We start from the raw sequence: 11,904 nt of genomic DNA on the forward strand, positions 1-11,904 counted from the left end.
AAGTGTCCGTCAAAGACAACGCAAAAATGATAACCTGAATTTTTCTAACCAGAAAAAAAAGTTTAGCACCAGGGAAAATACATATACATACAATACTAGATTATTATTTAGCGTATAGGTGGGTTTCCACTAGGTACGTTCGCGTGTACGTGCATACAAATTCTTCGCTGTGATTGGTTGGTACCCATGGTAGCCTCCCGGTATACCAAAATGTTTATACGTTCTTACCGCACGTTAAACCACGTTACTATGTTGTTGGATCTACTTCAACAGTTTTCGTGTGCACGACCATACAATCACAGAATAGATAATATTTTAGTACGTTAACAATAGGTACATACAAATTTAAAAATTTAATATTTTATTATTATTTATTAATTATTAATTATCAATTGTGGCTTCTGCTCATTAATATGAACTCAGCAAAAATACTAGTAAGTAACAATGTATGAATGTATTACTGACTGTATTACAAATTACCAATGTAACCATCTTATAACGTTTGGTGGATCGTTTGAAGCAGACGGGGACGGTCATTTAATGCACGTACACGCGAACGTACCTAGTGGAAACCCACCTTAAGGCACACTTTACTGGGAGTAACATCTAATAGGGTGATGCATAGAGGGGGTGGAGAAGGCAGACTCTTCTCATGGACAAGTTGCTCCCACGTCCAGTGAGAGAGAGCTTCTAATCTAATCTACCACTACGTCCCCAATAAACGGATTTTTAATAGAAAATCCAGGACCCCAATCCAAATTGGTAGGGGTCCTCCCACCTAGTTCCAGTGATGTGATTTAAGAAGGGCTTAGGAGAAGGAGACAAAATACTAGATAAGTAGGCACTAGACAATGTTGGACAGTTTTTATGTAAGTTATGTTTGTAATCATTAATTCAAATAACGTCCAACTCTGCTATGCAGTAATAGATAATTCTTGTTTTAAAATATTTGGTTGCCATTACGAGTAAAACTGATTTCATGATTTTTGTTTGAATTTATTTAGACAAATAAAATTGTAATCAACGGTCCTTTTGGGACTTCGGATATTGCTAAGCAAATTGCGAAAACGTATGATTTAGAATTTTTTGACGTTACTACGACTAGTCAAGATTTTATAAATGCATTGGTAAGACTATTTATTTCACGTAAATTTTAAATTATAGTTTTAAACTAGGGCTATTACCAGTAGAGCATACGATTTAAAAAAATTGGTTAGCCAGTCGCAGAAAAATGTTTAAACTCTAAAAATCAATGATTGGCTTGAAATGTTGTACAAATATTGCAAATATTTACAATATATAGACTTAAAAATATATTTAATTACCAGCAAGCTTTAAAAAAAAAATATATTTCAAAAGTTAAGTAAATCGAATTTTTAATAGCCATATAATACCAAACATATGTTATGTTAAATAAATGTATAAATATTCCAATGTCTAGTCCAACAGATTTTAATTTTTTTTTACAGGAGTCTCAAACGTACAGTATTTTTACTAGTACAAATAAAACGACTAAGATATCAAGTTCGACGATACCTAAAGTTTCAAGTAACAATAGTCGGCAAAACGAAAATGAAAACTATAACGCGGAAACGAATAAAATTAAAGAAATTATAAAAGAACAGAAAAAACAAATTAAAGATAAAGGTCAAATTTCTATAAAATATCTCATTCCGTAAGTTCAAAATGTTTATTTTAATTTTAAATTGTTTGTACATTGATTTTCATAAAAACGCACTATGATTTTTTAGTATTATTTTTGATTTTAAGCTCTACGTTATCTATTTTTGTATGCTATATACAAATAAAAAGTAATAAAATCATTTGCGTAAAATTATAAAGTGAAAAGTTTTCTAATTGAAAATCTGTTAAAAACATTCAAATCCACAAACATTAGGGATAATATATAATTTAAATAAAATATTTACTAAAAAAATATAATTAAATATGAGTTTAATTTCATTTGTATTGATATTATTATAAAATTATAGATTTATACAAAAAAAATTGTGGAGTAGCGAGGGATTGTGCCGTGGCTATATTATTCATAACTATCCTGAAACCATTCAAGAAGCTCAAATAGTTTTCGAAACGAAACCATCAAATGAAACATACACATTTTTACCGGATATAGATATCTCACCGAGTACTTCTATGGAATAAAATTTCTTGTCGTTAAATTTGAATACGAATTGAAATTTGTTTTTACCGTTTCAGCGATAATTATCGATTTGGTCATGACCGGAGAAACGGTAAAACACGATGACATGTTTGATTCACCATCTGAGACGACTACCTCCTCTATGCCAAAAAACGTATTTTCCAAAGATACTATGTACAGTGAAAATGATATTGTACAACACATGTTTAATAACGAGTACGGAAATTATCATAAATATATTATATTACCAAAACGTCTTGAAAATGTATACTAATAAAGTTTTTTTTTTTTTAAGTTTTTTGGAAATAAGAAAAAATCGCCAAGCAGTAAACTATATGATATCGCGATTTCAACCAAAAGTATTAAAGAAATACTTGACGATTGAGTTAGAAAATCCTGAACTATTATCATTAAATTACTTTGATGAACTATACGAATCAATTTTGGCCGACATACCTTTGGAAACTAAAAGTAACTAGTTAATTCAATTGAACAACAAAAAGCAATAACGCAATTTATTGAAATAAAAATATAATATTTTACACGAATAAACTACAAACCGAATGTTCAAGTGATCCGTTATATTTTAAATAAAGAACCATTTAAATAGAAAATTATGCGAATACGCCCGACAACGCTGTATTACATTGTTCTAATCTAATTAATATAATATAAATATTTAGATAATTGTTATGATATAACTGAAATGAAAACAAAAATCAATCAAATCCTAAACGAAAATCCTATTGAACAAATAGAAATTAATATGGAACACAATGACAACGTAATAGACAAAGTAAGTGTTTTTTTAACTTCAACAAGTAAAATAATTACTTACTTGACCGCCTTCTGGACTTAGTCGGCAGATATTCTGAAACAGAAACAAGATAAAGAAGAAGAACAGCTATTGCTAAACAATGCTAAACTTATTAATTTCTTAATAAAAGTCGTGAACCCAATATTAGTACGTGGGATTATTGAAGTTTCTAAAAATCAACCTAGTGATCCCGTCGATGCATTGGTAATATTTTTTCACTAGGTATTTGTATTATTTATGCTTACAAAAATAAATGTTGTAGGCTGAATATATTTACAACAACAATACATACGATCCTTGTGCTACTACGCCACCAATAAAAAAGAAGAAATCACCGAAATACAACATACACCTACTATAGATGGTATCGAATACCTTATGAACATTGTTTTTGTTTTGAAATTCAAATTAATACTGTTTATATTAGTTATTCTTATTATTAATTATTCTTCATTTTCGATACATAGCTGAGTCGGTTTAATTTAAAATAAATATGTCGTTCAATTAGTAGTCACCTAATGATTTTTAGTTGTTTTTTAATATTAGTTTTGGAAAAGAAAAGCGTATTAAGTTTTATTTAAACTTAAGTTTGTAAAAGGCTGTTACAAAATATAAACCGTGTACGTGTGAACATTTATTCACACGTTAAAAAATTGTTATTAATTAAAAATCAGGTGGTTTCTCGTAATATAAAGCCTATTAAACTTTTTATTTATGTACATCAATCAAATTAAATACAAGGTCACTCAAAATATTACAGCAAAAATATGTTTTTATTTTAAATATTCTACAAAATTTTTTATAGTAATTTTTATGGTTATAATAATTTTAATGTTCAAAATTAAGGCGAAATTTGTGGGTTAACTTAAGAAACTACAAGTGCCACCTAGTAAATGGTAATGTTAAGATTAACCAGATTATCTTACACTGAACTATACTATAACTGTATGTACGATTGTGGGATACGGACAAAAGACCTACATACTAATTTGTACTGAAAATCCTTAGTATGGTTATTACTTATCTTATTCTTTAGTTTCGATGCGGTAGCTGATTTTATCATGATGTTTTTTTTTGTGTCTAAACTCTTTTAAAGCCTGATTTCTTGAGTGGCAATTGTATAAATCTGAAATCGTATGCGGTTGCTACTTTGATGGGTTAAAAGTTGAAAAAGACAATTCCTTCACTTCCAAAACCAGGAAGAACCGAAAACGAGTTGACCGGATTTCAACCTTCAACTTTGATATGCTCTAACTTAGTGAAAAACGATCGGATTAAGTCGAGATTTTTATAGAATATTTATTAGGCATACCTCTTCCACCAATTGTCTCAAACCCTATTTTCGATAACCTGTTTCCTTCCACAGAGGTTATGGAGACTTTGGTTTTTGGGGTTAAGAGCTGAAAATTAGTCTAAAGATAGGTCTAAAAGAGTAATAAACCTAGAACATATGTAAAAAAAAATATTTAGTCAACATTTTTTTTTATTATGGAAAAACTCAAAACCTACACTAAAAGTATAACTATCTAGTAACTTCTAAATCATTTGTTATCGAGTTAGGAACTATATATAATTTGTTGAGTCAGTGGCTATATCTGAGAGCATCTATACCTCACACTTAAAACTTATCGTTGCCCCAGTGGTAGTGGAGGCTGTAATCTATGATCAAAACGAAACCTTTAAAGTTTAAACTATAGTGACCATGAAAAAATGACACTTCAAACCCGATACCTGATTTTATTATTTTAATTTCTTATTCTGTATTAAACATTTTACTAAGCAATATTCTTATTTTTTATTTACCTAAATTAATTTTAAGGGTAAACATCTGTTTTCTTGTATATTCATATTATAATATAATTCTTCTTTTTGGGAATGTCAAATAACCAATAAAGATAACAAAAGAGCGTTTGCAATGATGATATTATAATGTAGTTTTAGTGTCAAATAACCGGCAATAATGTTTGGTAAAGAATCTTTTTATAAGCAGTTAATCAAACCATTTTAATAGTTTTTTATTGAAAATTATCTGTTTTTATTTTTTAATTTCAACGGAGTGGTCTAATAAACATATTACAAAATTTGAAACCAATTATATGAACGCTTAGGCACGCTTTGCATATAAATCGTAATTCGATAGGAGATGCATGATTCGATATTAAAAATGCTTTTAGTATTGAATCTTGCATTGTGTAAGATTTAAAATATTAAAGTTGTCGGCCATGTTTAGCTAAATATAAGCCAGTAAAAAACCGGGAGTGGGACTGATGACGTTTATAAACCAAACTAGTTTGCATATGAAACATAAACAAAACTAGTTTGCATATGAAACAATGGCAAGTTTTTAAGCACCGTTTATCAGCCAAGGCTCACAATCATTTTCCATTATCTTTTCCTTCATTTCAATTACATAAAATCAAACGAAGAGATTTGTACATCGCAAAAGCAAAAATTACGAGTTTTAACGTATTAGTAACATGGATATTATATAATACAACGTTTTTTAAGAACCCCTGGCATGTGTTATTTCAAAGAGAAATCAATTTGGACGGTGATTTTTGTTGTCGTGGTTTTCTGTAATTATTCAAAAATAACATTGAATTAAAAATCATGTATCAAATATTTCTACTTAATAATTTTTTTTTATTTGTACTCAATGTTTTTTGATCACGTGTATAATGACTTTAGGAAAACTGCTAATCATCAGTGAGTTTCTGTTAATAGTGCCGGTAATATGCCATCATCAAAAACAGTCGATGCTGGCCGGTGGAGAGGTGGCTGATGCTTATGAATTTCCTTTTATGGTGGTTTTATCTCATAAATCCCTGTCGTGTTCAGGGGCGATTATATCCCCAGAGTGGGTTTTAACAGCAGCTCACTGTTTCGCCAACAATTACATGTTTCGTTTGCAAGCCTGCGACGTGAAAATAATAGCCGGCTCGGTAAACCATGCTCAACTAAACGAAAACACCCAAGTCAGGCAGGGACTCGAAGTTATCATTCATCCCAGTTATAAGGTAAACATTTTTTTGCTTTCACGCGCCGATAATATAAATGTTGCACTAAAGTTCAGCTGCTTTTGCCATAAAGGTAAAGCAAGTTGCTAACGACGATTTAGCTCTTGTGAGGGTGAAACCATTTATCATGACTCCTGCTGTTGGTGTTATACATTTGTCGGATAAAGGACTTCCGGAAAACGACTACATGCCGTGCACGGCTGTCGGATGGGGAGAAATCGACAAACCACCTGGTCGGAGGAATACATTGTTGCATAAACTAGAAGTATTAGCCGCGATATCAGCCAAAGCGTGCCCGGGTCTTACAGCTTGGGAAAGAACGAGAATAATTTGTTTGCAACAAAATAAAGGCAAGGGACTTTGCGATGGCGACTCTGGTGGTCCGCTCGTTTGTGAAGGTGAAATACTATAACCACAAGTGGGAGTTTTCAACTTCATATGTACGGTATCCAGCAATATTAGCCGATAGCACCTATCCGCAACCGATACCGTACATTAGCGAAAACTCCCAGAGATAGAATTTTAAATTATAAAATACGATACAAATTCTAGGTGAACTTTACGGAATAGCTCATCAAGTGTACAAAGAAATAAAACATGAATCCGAACGGAAAGACTTAGAGCGCTGTGGAGCTACTGGTATTACTCACACATACATGTTTGTATGCCCATACTTAGACTGGATACATTATCATGTCGAGAGTGTATGTAGAATGCCATTGTCTTGCTATCGAGATAGTAACATTACCAACTGATGTGGATTGTGGAGTAAACCGATGGACGGTTTAGAGCACCGAAGGATTCTTCAAAAAAGAAAAATTATACTTAGTTGTGGTCAACCCTATTAGGTACATTTGAAGCTGTAACCGCGTAAATTTCAATTATTCTAAGATGTTTTTCATTGTTTTATTACTCTGGTTTAAGAGATTTCAAATAATTGTAAACTACTTCCTACTTAAATAATAAGAAACACAGGTTTGTATAAACAAAACCTTTGCATAATTTACGAAAATAAATTGTTATTATTACTCCACCAGGCCTTTGCTATAGGTACTAGATTTCATAGTTTAAACGAGATGTCGAATTCCAGAAGCGTTGATACGTTACTTAAGAGAAGTACAAACATTTAGTACAAAAAAAGCTCTGAATAAGAGCACTAGAGTGATCCTTATTTTAAATTGTGACACGGCCCGTAAGTGCATGTTCCATTTATTAACGTGCGCCCGGTCGTGTTATCAACTGTCCATCGTCTCACTACAGGTGGGAATGATAAACCACTATATCGGCCCGCCGAGCCGGCCATCGGTGTATGAAGAGGTCCGGCGGGTGTTCATTAAAGCGAAACACGCCGTCGATGACTACTGTAGGTAATCTGATAATCAGTTATTAATTTAACATTGATCCGCGATTACCATCCGCCGCCGTTCCGCGCATTTATCGTTATTTTTTTCAATTGTACTTTTGTTTTAAGAAAAGTTAAATAAAACAAAGTTCTTAGAACACAAACGTAATTCGGTGTTTAACTAAATTCATTTAAACAACCATTTACTACCGTATCAAAGTTGGCTCCCTGCAAAGGGGAATAGAACCGGTATTCAGCAAAACCAGGTAAGATTATTTTGGCTGCTGTTTTATTGAGGAAAAAATGTACACTTGATTTAAATAATATTTAATTTGACATAAATTGCCAAAATATTTATTCGTGTAAATTTTGTTTTTTTTCCACCCTACTATTGTAGTATTTACAACAAATATAAACCCAGTTAGGCCACATACGTGACGTGATAATACCGGCGTACAATATACAGGTTAGGATTATAATAACGATCATCTTGTTATTGTTATTGTAACGCATATCACACCCGCGTCCCGGTACCGTCCACCATACGATTAAGTTGAAAGATACCAAATAACGATCACCGTTGGAAAATAAATTCACTTTTTTCGCATAATATTTATATTAAATAACATAAATTTATATTTATTTGTTTTTTTTCTTCTGCGGCTATTTATTAAGTAGTAACGCGCACGGCCGTATTTGACTTACGCTATTTACTTCGGTTAAAAATGTACCAAATTGACAAGCATATTTGCGAATAGTTACTACTTTTTTTTTAAGTGGAACCGAATGAAAGAAAACTAAAATATTGAAGAAAGAAATAGGGTTTATATACATTTTTTTCATTTTTATAAACAAACACCTTATTTAGTTACTACTTTTAAACAGCATATGACGACAAAAAAAAAAAAAAATAAGTAATAACAATGCTTTTGTTTTTCTCTTAAACGTTCCGATTATTTTTCATTAGTTAAAAAAAAAAATAGAAAAAAAAAGTAAAAGATCGTGAAAGCAAAAAATCTTAACTTTTTTTTCGGAGGCATTGGATTGTATTGGTATTCGTATACTAGATTATATTTGAATCGCCAATACCCGCTTACCCTTACGGTTTTTTTTCTTTCTTTCATTACATTTAAAAGAAAAAGAAGAAGGATTAAGGTCAGTTACAAGGTTAACAAAAAAACATATTTTTTTTATAATGAAAAAATGAATGCGAAATTGGCAAGACAATTGTATCTAGAGCATTAAAATACTGTGAGTCATTAGGTATATTTCAAAATGCAAATTCTACAGCAGAATTTTGGTTATTTATGAACAATGCATTTGACATTTTAAATTGCCGTACAAAATTTTCAAACACCCCATACAACTTGGTATTATTTCCAAATACATATATAAAGTTTAAACAATTTATTGAATTATTGGAAGAGTATGTAATTAGTCTAAAGCTAATCGATGGATCAAATGTTGTGAACTCTCATTGTAGCACTGACCGTTGCTCGAGACTCATGTGCGCTTATCTTCGTTATCGATCGTGTGTTATTCGTTTTGTTGTTGTGCGCTATTTTTATCTAAATTATAATTATTTACTATAGTTTGTTTAATTTACAATTATAATAACATATTTTTTATAAATACTGTTTTTCTTTCTGCAACTATGCCTAATTCATCTGGTCGGAATGATACACCCGCTAAAAAATCTGAACCACCGTACAATAGCAACGTACAAAAAACAGAATATTCAGTTTCCGATATTATGTCATACTTAAAAAATATGCAAAGTGGTCATGACTCTAAATTAGCTAATATACAATCTGTTCTTTCGAAATATGGAGATAAATTTGAGGTATTGTTATAAAAACTGATTTTTCTCATATTGAGCAGAGCAGAGCAGAGCGAGCGTACGCTTGAGCGGTCAGGAGTTTTAGTATGTTAATAAGTACCCTAAGGTGAACAGTTGTGCCAAATTTCAAAACTATGGGAATATTTTCCAGGTAACAATGCTATAATTCCTGAACTATTAGTTCTAACTTCGAACCTAAACTTAATGCTATGAATTTAACTGAATGTAAATATAATTTTCAAGCAGGTTTTAGACGAAATAGACCTACCACAGATCAGATATTTATATTGAAACAAATTTTCCAAAAAATGTGGGAGTTTGACAGAGAAGTACATGTAGTATTTATCGATTTCAAGAAGGCGTATGATTGTATACATAGAGAATCTCTCTTAAATATACTAAGGCAGTTCAAATTGCCCCAGAAATTAATTAACCTGGTAAAAGCAAACATCCTACATACGGAAATCAAGATCAAAGTTGGCAATATTGTATCACAAGGGATACCAGTAACGACTGGGTTGAGACAAGGGGATGCTTTGTCACTTATACTATTTAATATAGCGTTAGAAAAGGTCATCAGGGAGAGCCATATTGAAGATAACGGAGTGCGTTTGGGTGGTTGCATAATAGGAGTATTGGCCTACGCAGACGACATAGTATTACTGGAGGAAAGTAAGAAAAATTTCATTGAGCAAGCGGGAAAACTATTAGATACGGCCAAAAGAGTAGGTTTAGAAATAAATGCTAAAAAAACTGAGTATATGATCGTGCAGATAAGAGAGGTCGCGGATCATGTTAACCCACTTTTAGAAGTTGGTCAGTACAAGTTTCAGAGAGTGCAAGAGTTCAAATATCTGGGATCGATATTGACACAAAAATCGACGAACTTACTGAAATAAAAGCGAGACTCCAATCCGGTAATAAATGTTACTACGGACTAAACAAATTGTTAAAGGCGAGAACGATATCGAAGAACTTCAAGATACAGCTGTATCGCACTCTCATCCGACCAGTAGTGATGTACGGATGTGAAGTGTGGACATTACGGAAATCAGAGCAAAACAGACTGCTGATTTTCGAAAGAAAAAAGTTTTTCAGCCGAGTCTGCAATCACGAAAGAGCATTTTCATGTCTCGTTGAAGTACCGAATAAATTTAGATTAGTAATTATAATCGTCAAGTTTCTGGCTAAAATTGAAGTGTTTATTATCTTGCCAAAAGTAACTTAACATAGAAAATTAAACTATTTTGAATTTATTATTTAGTTCTAATTTGAACGTTGAACGTACAACATATCTCTTATCTCCTATATCTTACCCCTATCCCTTACCCACTATCTCCCGTCCCTATCACTCACCCCTATTCCCTACACCTATCTGATAGCTCATATCAGATAACAGCGTAACACTTTTTTCGTTATGCTTTTTTCGTTACGCTTTTTTCGGTTATGCACCACAGCTAATTCCACCCCATTCCCATTCTCATTCCCACCCCCAACTTCATCTTCATCCCAATTTATTTTTTCGTTAACGCTTTTTTCGGTTATGTACCAGAGCCTAGACATGAAAATGTCAAAATATTAAGACGAATCTTCAGACCGTGTATAGATGAAAACACGGGGGAATGGAGAATTCGAAAAAAAGAAGAGCTTAAACAGTTGTACCAAATGCCTGATATAATTAGAGAAACAAAAAAAAGGAGACTCCAATGGGTAGGACATGCATGGAGAAAAGAAGGAACTTTAATTCGCGGATGGTTCAATGTGGGACTCCGCAAGGAAAGAGACCTCTGGGGCGACCACGACTAAGATGGGAGGACCAAGTCAGGAAGGATTTGCAAATGCTAGACCCAAATGCCATTTGGCATGACATAGCGATGGATAGGGGGAAGTGGCAAGATTTATGTTTGAACGTATGATCTTAATGGTCGATTACAAAGAAGAAGAGAAGTAAATATAATTTTAAACGCGCTGACTTTTCAATGGTGGATTGGCTTAACATTTTCAATGGTAAGGATGTGGATACTGTCACAAATATTTTTAATGATACTAAGTGCCATTGATTTGTTTATTTCTAAATTCACTTCTTGTCAGGATTCTTTCCCCTTTGGTTTACGTTAGAACTAAAAAATATGATTCGCTACATTCATAATTCAAACAATCAGGTACTCCTTTAATCCATGATCAACTCGTAAATATCCGTCGTAGGTGTAAACTACTCTCTAAACAATGTTATGATAGTTATTTACTTAAAATCCAAAATAACCTAATTACTAATCCTCGTTCTTTCTAGAAATTTGTTAAAGATAGAAAAAATCTAAATGTTTTGCCTGACACCATGCGTTATGAGAACATTATTGCTGATAATACCCAAGATACTTCTATCCTATTTGCTAATTACTTTTCTACGGTTTACTCAAGCACTATACAGCCTACTACTGATAATTTTTGCAATTTACCAAACCAGGATTTACTAGATATATCTAATTTTGATATATCTATAACCGATGTTTTTGAGGGCATTATGTCTATAAAAAATGACTTTATCCCTGGTCCTGATAAAATACCATCAATAGTTTTAAAAAATTGCCTATATGTGTTAACATTACCAGTACACTACTTATTCAATTTATCACTTAAGTCTGGTACTTTTCCATCATGCTGGAAATCTAGCTACCTTACGCCATTTTTAAATCGGGTGACAAGGCCCATATTGTTAATTACTGGCCA

At 32.2% G+C, this 11,904-nt stretch overlaps 1 protein-coding gene across 1 annotated transcript; it reads left to right on the forward strand.

The window, feature by feature from the left end:
* Positions 1-5,656: 5,656 nt before the first annotated feature.
* On the forward strand, positions 5,657-10,983 carry LOC126839731 (uncharacterized). Its single transcript, XM_050575146.1, has 6 exons — positions 5,657-5,995; positions 6,069-6,393; positions 6,548-6,733; positions 9,676-9,993; positions 10,133-10,189; positions 10,730-10,983. Exons 1-6 carry the CDS (start codon positions 5,657-5,659, stop codon positions 10,981-10,983), a joined length of 1,479 nt encoding a protein of 492 aa, XP_050431103.1.
* The last annotated feature ends 921 nt before the right edge of the window (positions 10,984-11,904 follow it).

Source organism: Adelges cooleyi, unplaced genomic scaffold, assembly GCF_023614345.1.
Source record: "Adelges cooleyi isolate 19-005CV unplaced genomic scaffold, UGA_ACOO_1.1 ACOO_flye_CR_arks_rails_tigmint_CR_PRNA_307, whole genome shotgun sequence".
In the NCBI taxonomy this organism is placed as follows: Eukaryota; Metazoa; Arthropoda; class Insecta; order Hemiptera; family Adelgidae; genus Adelges; species Adelges cooleyi.

Coding starts and splice junctions, on each gene's coding strand:
- LOC126839731 (XM_050575146.1), top strand. CDS start 5,657: ATGACTTTAGGAAAACTGCTAATCATCAGTGAGTTTCTGTTAATAGTG. Junction 6,394..6,547: donor TGGTCCGCTCGTTTGTGAAG/GTGAAATACTAT, acceptor TACAAATTCTAG/GTGAACTTTACGGAATAGCT. Junction 9,994..10,132: donor TAACCCACTTTTAGAAGTTG/GTCAGTACAAGT, acceptor AAATTGTTAAAG/GCGAGAACGATATCGAAGAA.